The 19,442-nt window shown below is 32.5% G+C and overlaps 3 protein-coding genes across 6 annotated transcripts in view; 1 reads left to right on the plus strand and 2 right to left on the minus strand.

Moving 5' to 3' along the window:
* Nucleotides 1–681: 681 nt before the first annotated feature.
* On the minus strand, nucleotides 682–3,671 carry LOC140051550 (carbohydrate sulfotransferase 15-like). Its single transcript, XM_072096800.1, has 4 exons — nucleotides 3,193–3,671; nucleotides 1,617–2,062; nucleotides 1,206–1,374; nucleotides 682–968 (listed from the first exon to the last, which is right to left on the minus strand). The coding sequence occupies exons 1-4, from the start codon at nucleotides 3,602–3,604 to the stop codon at nucleotides 793–795; spliced, it is 1,203 nt and encodes a 400-aa protein (XP_071952901.1). The 5' UTR covers nucleotides 3,605–3,671; the 3' UTR covers nucleotides 682–792.
* A 1,429-nt stretch (nucleotides 3,672–5,100) lies between these two features.
* LOC140052129 (uncharacterized) overlaps nucleotides 5,101–19,442 on the minus strand; it is a 49,645-nt gene continuing 35,303 nt past the window's right edge. For all 4 annotated transcript variants that reach the window (XM_072097552.1, XM_072097551.1, XM_072097553.1 and 1 more), the window contains 13 exons: nucleotides 19,126–19,290; nucleotides 18,148–18,428; nucleotides 17,498–17,710; nucleotides 16,896–17,146; nucleotides 16,626–16,812; nucleotides 16,251–16,457; nucleotides 15,355–15,576; nucleotides 14,626–14,814; nucleotides 14,175–14,315; nucleotides 9,804–9,876; nucleotides 9,239–9,457; nucleotides 8,271–8,389; nucleotides 5,101–7,633 (listed from right to left, as the gene is read on the minus strand). In XM_072097552.1, coding sequence (XP_071953653.1) covers nucleotides 7,464–7,633; nucleotides 8,271–8,389; nucleotides 9,239–9,457; nucleotides 9,804–9,876; nucleotides 14,175–14,315; nucleotides 14,626–14,814; nucleotides 15,355–15,576; nucleotides 16,251–16,457; nucleotides 16,626–16,812; nucleotides 16,896–17,146; nucleotides 17,498–17,710; nucleotides 18,148–18,428; nucleotides 19,126–19,290 — 2,437 coding nt within the window. In that variant the 3' untranslated portion in view covers nucleotides 5,101–7,463. The remainder of the gene's footprint in view (nucleotides 7,634–8,270; nucleotides 8,390–9,238; nucleotides 9,458–9,803; nucleotides 9,877–14,174; nucleotides 14,316–14,625; nucleotides 14,815–15,354; nucleotides 15,577–16,250; nucleotides 16,458–16,625; nucleotides 16,813–16,895; nucleotides 17,147–17,497; nucleotides 17,711–18,147; nucleotides 18,429–19,125; nucleotides 19,291–19,442) is intronic.
* Nucleotides 11,015–14,193, plus strand: LOC140052130 (complement C1q-like protein 2). The gene is made up of 2 exons (XM_072097555.1): nucleotides 11,015–11,106; nucleotides 12,398–14,193. Exon 2 carries the CDS (start codon nucleotides 12,399–12,401, stop codon nucleotides 13,263–13,265), a length of 867 nt encoding a protein of 288 aa, XP_071953656.1. The 5' UTR covers nucleotides 11,015–11,106; nucleotide 12,398; the 3' UTR covers nucleotides 13,266–14,193.

Here is a 19,442-nt window from a genome sequence, read left to right on the forward strand (position 1 = left end):
GTAGGTCGATCGTCTCCCGGTGTGCTGATCTCATGGTAGAATGACTATAGAGGAATTTTTTTCATGCAGAAACAATGTACCAACAATGGAGTATGAATAATTATTAATGAATGAATAATTTTGCTATTGGTGAAACACATTGTCCTGTTATACCTCAATTATGTCTGTTTGTATAGCAGTCAATGTATGCACGATGAATGTTTGTATGTTTGTGAATATCTTATAATGGTAGTGGGATAATTCGGACCTGCGACTATTCGGCCCTGAGGCTATTCGGTCCGGGGGACGATTCGGTCATGGGCTGTTCGGTCCGGGACGATTCAGCCCTGAGACGAATTTAGCGGCTTTGATATCCATTTTCTAAACATACATTACATTATTTTGCATTTATCTTGACCGTATTTTAATATTATATTAATGATGTTTATTTTTTAGCCACGTAAACTGTGTGAACGATGTAAACAAGTTACGCCCTCATAAGCATCATCATCATTTCAATCTTGACCTAATAGGCCTAATGAATTATAATAAACAATTAAACAACACTTTCAGTTTTAATTAAGATTAAATGATAATATTATCTAGAAAAGTTTAAATAATTGAAAACAACATAAAAAGACAAATGCATAAGACGCAAAAATTTAAACGATTTATTAAAACGGAATGGTACTACATTGCAATAATTACTCTTTATCTTTAATTATTTAATTATGATATTATACATTGTAATAAAGAATGGAAATAAAAGTGACTAAGTCAAAAAACAAAAACCGAATCGTATTATTGTACTTATCATTTTGGGAAATTTAAAGATGAAAATGAGAATTTTGTATCATTCAAAATATGTACAAGTTTCTGTTCATAAGGTCGATACAATTCTTGCAATAATATTCTAGTTTCCTGAAGCATATCTGGATACTTTCTGCTGTTGACTGGTCGTTTTTCACTTGTATTTATTTCATATGGAGCTACAAAATAAGAATAAAAAGGATTCAAACACAAACACGTAGGCTCGGACTATGTTGGCACGAATCCATACCCCTATTTTGATTCGAGACAGTTGACAGAAAGTCGGAATAAACATTAATCTAGGCATGCGTATAAGTATACTACGTACTGATATAGACCGTATTTTGTCGGTCCATGCCATCGCGTCGCGTGTAAGCAACATTTTATTATTCTCAATGTGCAAATCACATACTTACACAATTCAAGAAACTGAAATATATCCCTCAATGTTCTGACAGGCTGATTCCTCAATTCTGTTAATGTCAAAATATACAACTGATTTCGAGGAAACACATCGAGCCAATCTTTCATAAATATACTGTACATTCCAAGTGGTAGCTTATCAAGGTAACCATGAGAATGACTCTAAAAAAGAAAAATTTAAGTTAATAACTGGAGCCTACCTGTCGATGTATACACTGTTCAAGTGAACGTTTACCTTTTCAAACAACATATAAAGAATATGTATTGTTACAATACAATATACAAATTGCAGGTTTAAAAATGTGTGAGGAAGACACATACGCCAATACGCATTGTTTGATCATTGATAGCTTGGTTCCCACTAAGCAACGCAATGGCGTAAGCACAATCACGATGATCTTTACCTTACAGAATTCTAAATGATGTACACAATAATATGGCGAATGTATCAGAAGACATCTTTTAAAACAGTCAATAGCTTCCACCGTCTGATTATGGAAGTCTGTGGGTGATCCCTTCGTCCTTCCATACGGAGAATAGTTGTACCCGGAATAATATCGATCCACAGGGTCTCTTAAGATAATTATAATTTTAGCATTTGGAGTAGCAGAGTACAAGAGTTTTGGAATTGTCATGGAAAATTGTTCATCAATCAATTCGTATTTGCTGAAGAAGTTTCCAACGGTCCCATAACTGGTACTAACAGAGGCGTCACCAAACACTTTTGGATGGAAAGACTTGTATCTGTTACTTTTGACAATCTCTTTTACAGCGCCTTGTGTACGGTAAAAATGGAGATACCACTCGATACTGGACTGAGGTTTTCCAATTGTATTTGTTGTTTTGGAAGCTAAACAAAAATATACAGTATTCTTTTATGTAAGATTGTGTTACTGAACTTTTAACTTGCTTGGTAATAATACTTTTCAGACACTTAACAACACACATGTCACGAAAAGAAAGGTCACTGTAGATAACATATCAAATTAAACACAGTTAGATGATTTTTTTTGTGTAAATTACTCTTGTATTCCATTAAAGATGTATTGTCCCCCTGAAAAAATAATTCTCGAACAATTTTTGTTGAATATTCCATTTTAATGTAACATAATAGTTATCCACTTTGACAAAAATTAGATCGAAAACAAATGTATTTAATTGAAATTTTTTAATTTAAAGCAAAAAATTGTCAAATTGGCTGCCAGCCAATGGATTTTTGGTTGGATTTAACCATTTATTTTGTTATTTTACAAGTGAAAACATTATTTTTTTCGTTATTTTTCTATGGAAGTGATTGACTTTATTAAAACTACAAAATAACATAATTAATCTTCAATATTCATGTTTTTGGGGGACAATACATCTTTAAAGTAGGCCTACCAGATAAACGAATGATGTGTAAACATCAGTCCGTAAACTGCATTGTTATAAGCAAACATTTCAAAGTATGTATACAGACAAATGACCCTTCACGTTTTTACTTTCAGCCTTGCAGGGTCAAACTGGGCATATGCCTTTATAAAGCTACCTCTCTAAAAAAACATTGAAAACACCATATATATATAATTATATTTATCTAACAAAAATGGCTCTGAAATAGAAAGTGCAGTAAAGCCAAATTAGGTAGGTCCGTGATTAAAAGTATGTTTCAAGTTTCAATCTGTAGGTAGGCCTACAAATAGTATTACTTCTAGGAAAATCGTCACACTGATCTTTAAAAAACATTGAAAACACCATATATATATAATTATATTTATCCAACAAAACTTTTATATGAATTTTATATAATCATTGTAAATTTTTAAGCCTTTAATATTTTTTATGTCATTTGAATATTTAATATTTTATGTGTTGTACTGTATGTTTGTTTTATCGAGGGCCCTGAATGATCAGTTCTATTAGGAACTGGATAGGCTACCCTCAGTAAATATGGTAATAAATAAATAAATAAATAAACAAAAATGGCTCTGAAAAATATACCTTCTTTTTGGCATGTTGGTAGTTTCTCTGTGCCATACTGTCTCCATGGCCACCAATGAGGTTCTTTGCAAACTTCTATCACATCTGGATGTTTTATAATTTTATACCAAAGGTCTGTAGTACCACACTTAGGAAACCCAGCAATGTAGAAATAGGGTAGGCACATTGGTTTGTCATCTTTATTGTACCAGCACGGTGCTTTAAAATCAGGATGGAAAGTCTCAGGAATAACTGCGTACACTTTTCGTTCATGCTTCAGTGAATCGCTGATTACTACTTGCTTTTTAAATGCAGAATTACTTACTATTAATAATGTTGTAGGAAATCTCTGATAAAAAATCAAATAAATTATAGAGATAAAACATACTAGACACGTTAGGTATAGCAGTATATGTCTGTGTAGGCCTACCATTGTGATAGGTCTAACCAAGCAATGTGCTGCTTAAATCTATAAATCTACTGCACTTTCGCACTTACCTAATTTTCACCCACTGCTACTGCAGTTTTAGGTGCGAAAGTGCAGTAACGCCAAATTGGGTATGTCCGTGCTTAAACTATGTAAATTTCAATCTGCAGGTAGGCCTACATCTAGGAAAATCATCGCACTGATCTTTTCACATAAGCAATTATGTACACATTTCAGATTTTTCTCTTTAGGCCTACATTTCACTCTATTTATACAGTAATAAGTATAGGCAAGTAGGTATACTGTATGTATATATTCTTTGGTATAGATTCTTTGATAGGTTCTTTGTATAATAACGCTTGAGGTTGAGAAAACTTTTCAATTTGCCCGTTGAAGTGTATCGCATTCTTTTCAAATCCGTGATCCTTTTTTCTCTATCATGCGCTCAAACAATGGGGCAGTGAGTGTAAAGGATAAATATATATAATACAATAACTTATCCTTTCTCTTTTTGGCATCACAACCACTGCATTTATTCATATTAATATAAAATACTGTATATTACATAACATATTTTGGGACACTCCTATTAAGGGGACAGTTTTTTTGGGTCCAGAAAGTGTCCCCTTAATAGGGGTTCTATTGTTCTAAATATCTATTATTTTGTACCTTGCCACATTTGTGAGGTCTGTCGAGTCGTCATGCTACATTTTTTTTGTGCATTTCTCCCTTTTTTAAAATCAAAAGCGATGTGTAGGCCTAAACACCAAAGATCTCCGGCTATGGTAAAAACTCGACATGCATGATGTGTAAAACTCGACATACGCGATGCGTAACAACGCGACATGCCCGACGCGTAAAAACGCGACATTCCCGATGCGTAACAACAACGCGATATGCCCGATGTGTAACAAGGCCAACAGCCATAAGTCGCGTGCTCTCAGAAATAAAATGAACTTTCAAAAAGTAATGTACTTTAAAACTTTTCTGTACATCAAAACAGTTCAAAAAGTACAGAAAAACGCAAAGTGATACGCGACAGACCGACCGACCGACATAGTTAAAACATGTCTGTACATCAAAACAGTTAAAAAAGTACAGAAAAGCGATAAAACGCAGTGATACCGGACCGACAGACAGACCGACATAGTGAACTATAGAGTCGCGTCCACGCGAATAAAAACTCGACATGAACGATGTGTAAAAAGCTAATGGTGTAGGCCTAATAGTTTTAAATTTATAAAGCGCAAAATATAAATAGTCTCTATGCGCTGTTTAGCACAAGTGTAAACATGAAAAAGTTGATGTAAAATAAACCAGGAAAAGGCATACAATCCGAATAAATTGACCAAGACAAAAGAAAAAAGTCCGAAAACGGCTATAGGCCTATAACAGTATAAGGATAATATAACTGTAAGATTTAATAAGAATTAACATATAACATGATGTTACCTGTTATTTGTGTTTCGATTACCTGGAATTGTAAGGTGCCGGACTATCTACCATATTTTATTTCTTTTATTCTAATGTTTTTATATATTACAAATCAACTGTACCTTTTATTATTTTACACTTTTGTTTATCATTGGACAGAGATAGAGAAATTAATACCTAGTTTTAATAATAATAACAATAATATCCTGGATTTATATAGCGCCTAATGTTGTGAAACCTCTAAGTGCTGTACATAAACTAATACGATAAAAGGGAATTTCAACCATGCTAAAAAAAACCTTCATCGCTAACCAGGGATCGATCTAATTGAACCCCGGTGGTCAGCACCAGTTGTGTCTCGGTCATCCCAGACTCGGGCGCCTCCTGCCCTACTAAATTAGATCTAAAACAATCTAGGTGGCTTTATTAAACAGGTATGTCTTAAGAAGCCTCTTAAAAAGAGCCACCGATTGTGAATATTTAATGTAGTTTGGAAGAGAATTCCATTCCAGTTTTATCTAGTGAAACAAGAAAAGGAATCATGTATACATATATTGCAATGCAGACTTTTTATTTGGAACCTTTTTATAAAATTACATTATCAAAAGGACGGAAATAGTTCCATTATACACAAAATACTTATCTATACCTAACATAACTATACTATTTATAATTAAAAAATATTAATTTTACAAGCGAAAATAGTAATTAAGTTACTGTATTTTAAAGCACAATATACCCAACGCATTACGGACGGACGGTTTGGGACGGACGGTTGTTAATAATGTTTAAATCTATTAAAATGATCATTCAATTACTGTATTATAAAAATGTTAAGATTGATTAAAATTGCACAAAATGTGCATTGGTTATGCCACTAATAATTGTTCTTTGCCATGTAGAAAATGAAGGCAAGCGGAGACGTCACAATTCGAATTTAAACAGTATAAAATTGAAAACGCCCAGTTTTTACCTTAACTAAACAATGTAAATACCCAAAATGATGCATTTATATTATTATTTCCATAAAATATTGAGGAATTAACTTCTTCATCTGAAATTAAATTACAGAAAATTGACTCATTGACGTCATGTTGATGTTAATTGAACCATGGAAAAATAAGTTAAGCTAACTTATTTCTCCATAGAGGAATTCTTATCATGCTTTGAACAAATGAAGCGTTATATGTCAGGGTCTTCTATTCATACGCCTAATAGAAAACAAAATCACAATAACCTTGTGGGAAAATCATAATTTAAATGCCTGTGACATCAAAATGCAATATTTAAAATTATAGTAAAAAAAGGTAACAAGTTTTTGTATCCATAACAAATTGAATTTTAAAACATACTCACACATAGAAAAATGAATTATACAACTTTAAAATTAAAGCAATTAATCTTAATTTCACATAATAATTACATGGTGTAATATAATTATACATAATTAAAATAGTAATAACAAGGTATAAAAGAGTACAGAACCTTTCTGTTTTAGGGCCCAAATGACATTGGAGTTTTTTAAAAAGGGGGAGGGGAGTTTAAAAAATAATTCTTTTTTAAAGAGAGGGTTGTGGCCTATCTAAAAATTTATATTATTGTTAATCTCCAATTTATTATATATACTATTCATTTATCACCATGTACTGCATGAAATACAGAATTAATTAATTACAATTAGTACATTTTTAGAAGACATTATTTTATAAAAATTAATAAATCAACTAAATATTTTTTTTTTCAATTGATAAAGAAAACAATACAAAGAATAAAAAAAGCTAAGTACTATTCCAAAATTACCAAATCAGTTATGTTTTCAATATTTGATAACTGTATTTTAATCAAATTAATAGATAACAATAATAAAATAAAAGAAAACAATCTATTAAAATACCAATTAACATATTCATGTGTCAAAATATGTATATGGTACATAATCTATGATTAAAATTGTACAATTAAGATACACAAACAGTGGTGTTGGTAGTCTATGAGTTAGATGGCTACCTGTATAGACTTTACAGGTAGGGATTGCATGAAATAAACTATTGTAACTCAAAATGGTACTTTCAAGTCCTCTAGGAATGGTACTGTTTGAGGGGGTGAACCCACCATCCAATCACAGAGACCTGTATTTTTATACCACTATGAGACTTTCTCATTTGGTCCTTAAGAAGTTTTTTTAATAGAGTACTTTAATTTTGATTAACACATTCCTAAGTACTATTTCGCAGACTTTATTTCAGCCTTTTTGTCAAGGTTAATATAACATCATAGAAAATAATTATACTCTAATATTCCATAATAAATTTTCTCTCGGTTTTTAACCAAATGTAATAGGACACATAATATAATTGCATAATATAAAGACTTGAACCCTGTTTCGATCATAATACACACGAGGCACTCGGTTTGAGTGTCATCTGGTGTGTTACGTCATACACAGGTATACACCTGCTCCATTGGTAGCATCTCCTTGTAAGTTCACTTGGTACAGAATGCCAGCAGGATTCAAAGAGGTTGAGAACTGTGCTATACACCCCACAAAACCAGATGTAAAATAACCTCCTGTGAGACTAGTTACATCACTACTATGACCACCTGAAAAATAACAAAGCAATTTCAGGCATGGCAAGGCCGAACACAGTTTTCACTTTTAGGCCTGTTTCTGCTGCAAAAAACATAACCGGTTAATAAACGTGTGACAAAATTAACCCTAATTTCTTTTGAGCAGAAACAGGACACATTTTCAATAACAGGTTAAATGGCAGTCTGAAAATAATGGTTAAAAACACGCAATCGATTCGGTGTTAGAACGCCATTTAACCGATTATTGCTGTTTAACTTTTAGCTGCAACGCAAAATAACAGTTATTTGATATACAGCCGCTGACCTTTGTCAACTACACTGCAGTAACGTTTGAATTGACCGCCAGTGCCCATTGCATTTTAGGTACTGCGATTTCTGACGGTTATTTTGGAGCAAAAATTGAGCAGAAATGCCGTCGATACAAAAATTATATTTAAAATCTATTTTGACATAAACAGTTTATTCGGCAGCAGAAACACACCCTTAGTTAACAAACTAGGTCCTAGATGTAGTGCCTGAATAATAAATTATAATCTGTTTTTTGTTCATATCCAAAACAATGGAAAATTGCATGTTAGCGGGAGGCAGGAGAATGGTTCAAAATATCGGGGAACTCCTGCGATTATCGGGAGACTGTGACAGTACTTACCAACATACAGAAGACTTGTAAATGTGTTTAGTCCTGAATTACAACAAGGGCTGGAACCTGTTATGAGTTGATTACCACCGCTGGGGTTGGTTACGCTCATTGTCACAGTATTACCATTTCTAAAATAAAGACAGAATACCAAAAAATATACAACATGAGTTAATCAAAGATGCTTTACTCATGGAGAAATAAGTTAATAAGTTAGTTAAGTCCTAACTTATTTCTCCATGCTTTACTTAAAGGTAGGAAATTAAACCATGCATGAACTCACACCTATTTAAAAATTTGATATGCATACAATACCAAGAAACTCAATTGCAGGATGGATAAACTATTTACAACTAAGGATACATTCAGATTCACAGCATAAAGGTAGCATTATGTAAGTAGCATACATATTTCTGGGTCTGAACTAGGCTGTGAATTAGAGTTAGACAGCTGTTAGGCCTCTTTAGTGTCGTTAAATAACTATTTAATAACGTTAATCCAGTGATGCCCCATAAAGTTACAGCTTCATTAAATGTGCTACAATGGAAGTATGAATCAAGATTATCAAGTTCTCTCATCTTGTAAGAAATTTGATGTTGATCATAGAGGTTCTGTTGAAAGTAGTCTAGCAGTTAGCAAGATGGATTGTCACAATAAATGTCACAGATTATTAAGCTCTTAACTTAAATTAAATATTCATAAAATCTTTAATAACTTCACAGTTTAAGTTCCAGGATGTTGATGTATTAAATAAAATAAATTCTAAAAGCATTCAATATATAAATGAATGACTATCCAATAAGCAGCCTACTCAGACACACAACTATGTCTGTGTTTTACGCACATAGAATGCATCAACGCAATACAAATACGGCAATACATGTAAACGTTTTGCCGTCTCACCAGACATAAGCTCCTTTGGATTTACTTTGTTTCTTCAAACAAACATGTGTGACTAAACTTATAGAAAAAACACCAACCTGTCTACATTTACATTGTAAAAGCCATTCTCAACAATCAAGTCTGTTGCCAACCTGCCGATGCCTGACCCAAGGTTAAAGGTGAACTCAATTCGACCTGATTTTATACCAAGAGCAATAAAGTCATCTTCCATGTTTTCACCATTCCATAGTATTAAACTATCCACACTGGCATCGCGAGTATTAAACACTATAGCAAACCTATTGCTGTTAAAATCGCTGTTAAAAGAACAAAAAATACAAATAATTTATTTTATTTATCTATTTTATTTTATGTCTTTAGGCATGTGTGGCCAAGGATTACCAATAGTAAATCATCAGATAAGTGGTATTTTTAAAATTTTTAACCAATAACTAAACAATACTAAACAATTTTATACTATTTTACAAATGTGTTTACATCATGTTGATATAAAGTTTGCGGTACAACACATATATTAGTTTTGAAAAGAATGTTGAGTTTCTCGACGTTTTGTTCAATATCTTTTGATCGTCCTCAGGAGAGAGATTGTCATTCTCACTCCTGAAGACGATCAAAAAATATACTGAGAAAAATATCAATTACCTTGCAATGATCTCACGTCCATACTGAAGATAGCTACGACCACTAAAATCAGCTATGTTGAATACATTTGGACCTAAAAAATAAGAGAAAGGATAATAATTATACAAATAATGATACAATAATAATGCAAGTATTGAAATGTTGAATTGTATAATGACCTCAATTGTTTACATACCTTGTTTTTCAAAAGAAATTATAAAATCTTACTATTTTTTGTATTTCAATGCTAAGAGATAAATTCCATTTTCATATCCTGTATTTCTACAAAATATGTACAGCTTTTTAAAAAAAAAACAATAGGGAGGTTTCGCAATCTTATGAATACGAAAACGAATACGTCACGCACACGTATTAGTTTTTCGTAAGCCAGTAAAAATCTGTCACCTTCGCATGGCAACGAAATATTGAGGGCCCCGTCCAAAATATTACTGCGGTAAATTTGAGTGAAGCGCGGGTACGTGTTGCTTGGTGCTTGGCTGCCTAGGCCAACATCAAAGCGAGTGAGGACTTTAAAAACTGCTATTTATTGACCTGGCATTTTAGTAAATTACTTTAGTAAATTACTTTCAATAAAAGTATAATTATTTTATAATCATGAATCATTCCTGATTGAAATACAAAATGTGCAAAATAGCTCAGAAACTATACTCGTTTTGTAGTTACGAATATGACTGGTGATATTCGTCAACACGAATACGCTTTAGGAATATGAAATAGGGATCAGCTCGAAAAGTTTCACAAATGTGTGACGTATCCGTTTTCGTTATCGTATTCGTAAGGTTGCCAAACCTCCCTACTATATACAGTAGAACTGTTTGGGACACCCTATTTATTAATAAAATTTAAAATATATGTTTAAACACTGCAGCTAACCCCTATCCAAGGGACAAGTAATACTCTACAAAGGTGTCCCCTATATATTTTAATTCAATACAGAACAAAGAACATCCCATTAACAAACTCTTTGTTACTAAAATTTAAAATTGAATCAGATGATATTGAATGCCTTCCAGGAATTTCAGAAGGTCATATCCAAAAAATATGTCAAATTTATTGATAATCAAATTGGAATTATCAAAGAAGGAAGACAGTGATGAGATATGATGGAAATATTGATTAAAACTAGCCAGTTATTTGATTTCCTGTCAATTACGTTGTTGGCTATATGCTAGGTGTCTGTCTCAAAGGACAAAGGCATCCGGCTTTCATAAAACATTGTCCGCCGCAAGCCAAACAGTTTATTTTTTCAAAGAAGTCAGGGTGGGTGCCTGTAGTGTGTGCTAACGTCACAATAAAAAATAAGGTAAGTTTTTTCATGAATTCTTAATGCTATTTTGAAGCTTTGTCATGCATACATATTTAAATAGTTTGATATTAATAATACTTTATTGTGTACTTAACTAATTTGTATGCTTGGAATTTGAAATCAGATTATAAATGTTTTTTGTTATTAACTCATTCACTGCTAATTTGTTGATTAAATTCATATATTATTTTGTTTTAAGTAAGACTTTATTATTCTATTCAAATTGTCTATCACCTGTATGCATAGCCGATTCTTGGTATGTCCATACTCTATTTACAATAGACAAATTGTGACACCTGAATCATGGGCGATAAATCAATCTAACTTTAACATAATACACTAGCGCCAAATTGTTTTCAAGAAAGTTTAATTACATAAAGAACCATGGTTTTCTTGTAATCAAATTTGACATAAACTGTCCAAAACAAACTAAATCACCGAGATATAGTAACACTTTTAAATGAGCATTTAAATAGCACTTTTTTGTGTCAACACTATCATTAAATTTAAAACTTAAATTCAACCCAATTATTATCGTTTGAATTATACTATGAATGCTATTTACAACAAAGGACTTCTTAAGTTCTACATAAATTAACTCTAAATGCCATCTCTATTAAAACTACCAGTAATAAGTGAGGTCTTAAGATACATTTCTCATAGATCGATGAGAATGGCGTGAGATCTGTTTTAACAATACTATATATAAATCCATGAGTACTGCTTTTTTTTCAAAGTCAATGAAATTAAATATTTTGCAAAACAAGTAGCTTAGAATGGTTTACTAAGAATTTCTAGTACTTAACTTAATTATAAGTTTCCTTCCAAGCAAATTTAAAAGGTTATATACCCTGGATACTGTCATTCAAAAATTACTCAGTCTCAGTTATGAATTTTATTCTTTCATGATTATTAGGCCTATGTACTTGTTAGTCTAGTTTATAGACGGCTTTTCACTTCATATTGGAAAGATAAATATACTAATTAAAATAATGAATAAATAATATAAAAAAGGGACAAGTCTAGGTACTTTTAATAATATAACAAAACAAAAAATCAAAACAATGCATATACAAAAAAATGAAACAAATCTGTGGAATTTGATTTTGCAAATAGGAAAGGAGTTAAAAAACATTTAAAATATCTATTTTAAACTTAATCTAGTGAGAATTAAGAAATATTTGTATATTTTATATTGCGAAATTCTAGTAAATAATTATAACTACAGTTCTGTATTGTATAAATTATATTATTACAATATATAATTAAATTTTCTTTCTCCTTTCAGAATGAACAAGTTTCTCATTGCCTTTCTAGTGCCATGGATTCTCTTATGCGATGGTCAGGAGAAAAGTTTCTCATCGTCTGTTTCAGAAATTGTGGATCCTGATCCAGATCCTGATCCCAATCCAAACCCAAATCCAGACCCGGATCAACAAGTCTGTCCAATAGAATGTCCAACAGGTCCAGCTGGTGAACCAGGAAAGAATGGTTCTCCTGGTCAACCAGGAATTGCAGGCCAACATGGAAGCCCAGGTGTGCAAGGTTTAGACGGACAGTCTGGCGTGCCAGGGTTAACTGGGCTACCAGGAGAACCGGGCCAGAAGGGAGAAGCTGGGGCACCTGGTTTACATGGCGTTCCTGGACTAATGGGTCCACCTGGCCCTCCAGGTACAGGTACTGGTGTTGTCAATCCAGGTGAGGGAGGAGGAGGCATACTTGAAGAGGGTTTGAGTCCGTACCAGTATTCTGCATTTACAGCTGTTCGTACAACTGTATTGAAATCCAGCAACGCTGCACAAATATTAACATTCGACGCAGAAGTAACAGATGTTGGAAAAGATTTTGATCATCGCTCGGGGTTATACATCTGTGACACACCAGGTGTTTACCACTTCACGTTTCATGCCATGCGACAGAGCAGCGCTGAGGACGTTTACGTAAAGCTTATGCACAATGGAAAATTAGTCGTCTCTGCTTTTAACGCTGATCAAGACGATCACTCGGATATTGCAAGTAACACGGCTATAATCGTACTGAGATTTGGCGATCGTGTATACTTGGAAGTTCCTGCTCATAATTCTGTATACAGTAACAGTCACAGACCAACAACTTTCAGTGGATTTCTTCTTATTCATGGTCGCAACATTAACTGATTATAAAGCCTTCAGATAGTATACATCATAAGCATGTGTTGCTTTTAAAGAATATACAATCTTTTTTATATCAATATATGATTAATATACATATCAATGTTTAATCAGAAAATTCAATAACATGAAACAAATCACTTTTGCTTACCTTTATATCTGGTATTATAATTAGTACAGTATATTATATATTAAATGCTAAATGAATCAATTATTGAAACTTAACTACTTTGAATTTGCTTTTGTAATTACAGTAGAAATCCTATTGAAGGGACACTTTGCCATGATACAAGAAGAAATGTATAAGTTAACACATGGCCAACTTCTATTAATGAGAAACTCCTATTAAGGGGCCACTTGGACTATGACAGCTGATTTCTAAAGTGGTCTATAATTAAAGATGTATTGTCCCCCAAAATCAGGAAAAATTAAGAATAAAATCCGACTTTAAATAGGCCATTTTGCATTTTTAATAAAGTTCACTTTTTTAGAAACAAAGCAAAAAATAAACGGTTCGTTTAAACCAAAAACTCATTGTCTGCCAGACAATTTAAGTGTTTTTTTGCTTTAAATTACATTTTTAAAGGTAAATAATTTTTTAGCGATCAAGTTTTTGGTCAAAATGAATAATTATTATGCAACGTTAAAATGACATATTCAACAACAAATTTTTTTAAAATAATTTTTTCAGTGGGACAATATTTTATTTATTTTTTTATTTATAAACATATTTCTACTGGATGACAATATCAACGTTGTCCCACAAAGGGGACATTGTTGTTTTTCAAAAGGTCCAGCACAAAACCTAACAACATACTATAATTATATAATACATCGTTTCTTAAAAAAAGTAAAAAATGTTAATATATCTTTAAGAGGAGATAATTTTGAAATAAAAAAGAAAACTATTCTTACTTTGACCACATAGATCCCCGAAATAGTCAATTGTGCACAAGCATGAAGGTTGTCCATTCTCATTTACATAACAGGTGCCACCGTTCTGACATTGTTGACTACTTGCTAAGTTATCACATGCGCTTTGATCACATACGTCACCTAAGGATAAAAAGGCATCATTATAGTAAACATATAATCCTTAAGATTATGTTGAAAATGTTCACGGCCAATAAGATTAACTCAATTGTCCAGATTACCAAAGCTATACTCACACCTTTAACATCTGTGTAATTAGCCTGCTCAACGCGATCGATACCTCTCATCTTTACGATTTCAAATTAACCTTAATGATATTTTAATTATTTATAACAAATGAAGAATGCCATTATAACTGTTATATCATATCATTAAACAAAGGTAAATAAAGTATAAAAATATGTACAGTGTCAACTAATGCATTATTTCATACCAAGATATCCCGGTAGACATTGACAGGTAAATCCATTAGGAGCGTCTGTACAAGTAGCCCCATTTTGGCAGGGATCTTGAAGGTTACAGACACTGTCTAAACACTCTGATACATCTAAACCATCATCTGGACTACTCAGATCAACATCTTGAATATTGATGTCAACTGTTCTAATGCAGCCAACAAAACCTGCCAAAACAAATTGATTACACACTTTTTTTATCTACATCCCACTCACATGTAATGCTCATAATTGCACGTTCAAGTATAAACACTCTCCCTAATTTAGGCTAAATTCAGATACAAAACCTGTTTTCTAAATTGTTAATACAATTTAAGTTTAATCATATTCCAAAATCTTTCCCAAATTCATACCCAAGACCTATACTTAGTCAATATTATTAGTATTTATCAATAATGTACTAGTGTATTAATATACAAATAATGAATGTCTAGATAATTTAAAAAATCAACAAACACTCAAAGCACTCTGATCTTTTCGAAATAATGCTATATAAATGTCTCATTATAAATTGAGGGCGTGATTGAGTGAAGACAGTGCTGATTTTTTGAGTAAATTTGCCTTTTTTTTTATGTATATAACATATATTTCACACATTTCTTTGTATGCTGTGTGGTTTACAAAATGAAAAGTAATATTTTCATGAGGCAAAAAAAAATAGTCTAAATAAAAATAATTATCAGGCCTAATGATATAAAGGTACATACCACTATTGAACAGAATTTCTGTAGGCAGGCTTATAGTAGATGGAATACCACCTACAAATGTAATTACACCTGTGTCTAATCCCACACTTGACCCTTGTGTTGTACCAGTCACAGCAAAATCATCATTCAAACTTAAAGAGCCATCTTTTATGTTTCTGGAAGCCCTGACAATGTTCCATTCATTCAGCCTTACTACAGTAGAGCTAGTGAGGATCAAACTGCCTGTTGAAATTAATAAATAGTAACATTTAGATAGGGTTGTGAAGATAAAGTAGTTATAGCTACATTATTTTTTACTTTTTTACTTAGCTGAAATTTTCACTTACTTTTATTCCAAATCATAATTATTTTACCTAACAATTTTAAATCAAATGATAATAATAATAATATGAAAAGGAATGAATGATTATTAGGCTTTAAAAAAACCAGTTCCTACAAATTCAGACTGTTTAATGCAGGATGGTTATTATGTTATCAATTTCATGTACAGTAGTTTGTGAAAAATGTAGGTAAAATATGTGAGACCTTTCAAGGTTTTTAAAGCCAATTTAAATTTAGTTGTGGCCTAAAAATATATTGGCAAGAATATGCAGCACTGGCCCAAGAATACACCATACTGGTACACAATTGTGTGTAATTATGGAATAAGTGAGTCAAATGACCAAGTGGTTAAGGCAGGGGCGCCGTTTACCGTACCCAAAGAGGCAACAATATCAGCACGAGTAGGGGTTACCTCGGTGAACTGGTTCACAAAATAGTCCCTGTATCGGGGGGATTACTACCTATGTGATAGGACAGTGATTAATTTACTATTGGTAATCCTTGACCACATTTGCCTAAAGACATAATAAAATTAATGTAATTAATGAGTAATTATTTTCTACTACTATTCATACCTGATCCCAAGTTGAATGCGAACTGAACATTGCCATTTACTAAGCCAAGACCAATGAAATCATTGTTTTCACTGTTCCATAGAAGTAATCCATTATTGTCTTCAGGCTTAAACTCTATTGTTATCTCAGTGTTCGAAGACGTTACAAGTATGAAGTTGAAGGATAGGTATGATAATGCTGTAAATGATGGAACACTAATTGTGCTCACTAAAAAAAAGAAGACAAAATAATTAAAATCAATTTTGAAATATTTACACATTTTTGTAGTTTAAATAATAATACAGAATTAATATTTGACATATTCTTTTATCAATAATGTTATACATCTATGATCTAATTACTCACAACAAAATAATGGCAGAATAAAAGCCTTACCCGTGTCACATGTTTGACCTGTCCACCCTGAGGTGCATATACATTCAAATTGTTGGTCACTGATAATACGGCATATTCCATTATTTAGACAGGTAGAGCTGGTACACGGTGAAAATGAGCAATAACTGATATCTCTTCCACTCAATGCTGTTTCCCATGGCAATGGAAGGAATGTAGTTCCACCAATCTAAAATATGCAATATTGACTTTAATTTGACTGAATACTTATTGTACATCATCACTCACAAAATAAAAGTTAAAATTACAAACCTGAAGATCTTGGATACACCCAGAGAAGCCAGTAACGAATCCACCTTCCGGATGAAGTATTGTGAAGTCCTGAAGACCCCCAATGTATAGGCTGCTGTCTGCTGTTAAACTAACTGCTGTTCCTCCTGCCTGGATGGTATATCTTATGTTGTCTACATACAAATCAGCAGTACGTGCCATTCTTGTAACAGTAATTTGATGCCAACTATTTAAACTTATTATGGTACTGCTAACAATTGCTGTTGCTCCCCCTGGTAAAATAAGAATGATATTCAAAGTAGAAATATGGCTGACATAGGAACTAGAAAAGCAGTAATTCATTATTATTTTATTTAAATTTAAAAGGATATATTGATTGATTGTATTGATTATTGTAGATAATAAAGGGAAAAAAGAAATTTGAAATGACTGTAAAAGTTAAAGAAAATCTATTTATTTATTTTTTATTTATATTTAAAAAAATTTTAATCTGGTGGCCATGACTTAAAGTTTGTCCTCCTTCTGCACACATTTAACTGGAAATGTAAATCAGCACTTGTTCTTAACTGCAAACACAGGTTATTTATATGTAGTATATGGATCAAAATGACAAAATTACTAACCCATTTTGTATCTAAATTGCACCATGCTATTTATGAGGCCAAGAGCAAAGAAATCACCAGCAGTGTTGAACTGATCTTCCATGTACAACAGGAGTCCAGAGCCAGATGTTGGCCTGATTAAAAGACTAATACGAGTTTCCTTATTCAGACCAACAGGGGAACCAAACGTGATAAAAGATGTTTCACTGAATTCTGGTATCAAGGATGTTAAATCTAATATATTGTGGATAAAAAATAATAATTTACATCAAAGAAATTATTGTATATTATGGGAATAAAATATATAGTCTTCCAATACTAAACACCTATGGGCTGGCCAAATATGTCTGGATTTCCAGAAAGTTTGGTATTCAGAATGTGTTTTTAATGTTAAAAAAAGAATTTGGGACCTTTTGGACCTCACGAAAAGTCTATTATTGGGAGATTTTCGCGTTTCAGGGAGTCCTGTATTTGGAGAGTTGACTGTATAACATTTTAGATATGGAGTAGAAACTGTTATTAGCTCCAACTATGGGTTAGGATTGAACCCTGTACCTTGGGATTGGAAGCCAAGCTACACCTCCACTACTACTTGATTATACCATTATTGTTAAGGGATGTTTCTTATTTAGAAATAAACTATAAATTTGTTATTGATGCATAGAACTCACCTAAGTTGTCTGAGCACGTCACACCAGTTTTCCCAAGAGGGCAGGAACATGTGAACGTGTTCCTACCAGAAATACACGTAGAGCCATCTGCACAATTATTGTTTGAACAAAAGTCTGTGCTGGACTCGCAATTTGTTCCTGTAAACCCAGGCTGGCAGTTGCAAATGTAGGAGCCAGGGATTGTTATACATGTAGCCTGGTTTAAGCAGGGCGTAGCCTGACAAAGGTCTTCATCACACTGGGCAATGTTAGCGCCGCTTATGTATCCACCAGAGGAGAAGCTAATAAACAATACAAACATATATTTATATAATGATTCAATAACTATGCATTGTTAGTTATAAACAAACACTTCATAATACTGATTGCAGGAATGACATCCACAGTATAAAACAGAATTCAGTGTCAGTCATCTGATTCTTGATAGAAACATAACATTCTCAATATGTGTTTTTATTTGGGGATATGTTGTATTTAGTCATTCAAAGTAACGATATTATAAAGATAGTAAGATTTATTTTCTTTTTTTGTCTTAAGCTCTGTCTACACCCACCAAACTGTACGTGACAAACAAAATGTGATGTGCCCATATATGGGCATGATGATGTCACATCACTACCATGTTTGGACATGTCACTACCATACTTGGGCACATCACACTTTTTTGTCAAACTAGTTTGATAGTGATAGACAGAGCTTTATACCTGATTCACAAGTACAACAATATTACAATATGTAACATATTGATACAATTGGTAAGAACATGTGAAAGTGTTACCATTATAAATCTGTGTAAAATCTCAACAAGTTGGTAAAGATCACACAGATGTAAAACACAGCGGTATATTGCGCATATTACATTATTACGTTTAAATTACAACATTACAAACTACTGATGAGTTATCTATGTAACAATTTTTTTTATTACATTTTTTGTTGCATTTTTGTGTGTGAATCGGGCATTCCATTTACACTTACCTATAAGTAAGTCCTTGTATTGTTAATGACAATATGCAGCCAGAAAAACCAGAAAACACTTGCGCCCTCAATGAAGCTGGAGTAAGATCATCCATTCCACCAACAAACACTTCTGGGTTAACATTGAGAGAGGTCAAAGATCCACCAGCAGATCCAAGTTTTGTGCTATAAGACAAAAATGAGAAATTATTATTAAGCTATCATTATAAAAAGATTTATTTATAAAACATCTTCAGAAAAACATATTCTAAAGTCAAAGAATATGTAGATTAGTTTAATCACATTACTGTAAGTTTTTTTCATTGCCTTCTGGTAAC

Source organism: Antedon mediterranea, chromosome 6 (assembly GCF_964355755.1).
Source record: "Antedon mediterranea chromosome 6, ecAntMedi1.1, whole genome shotgun sequence".
NCBI classification, from domain to species: domain Eukaryota; kingdom Metazoa; phylum Echinodermata; class Crinoidea; order Comatulida; family Antedonidae; genus Antedon; species Antedon mediterranea.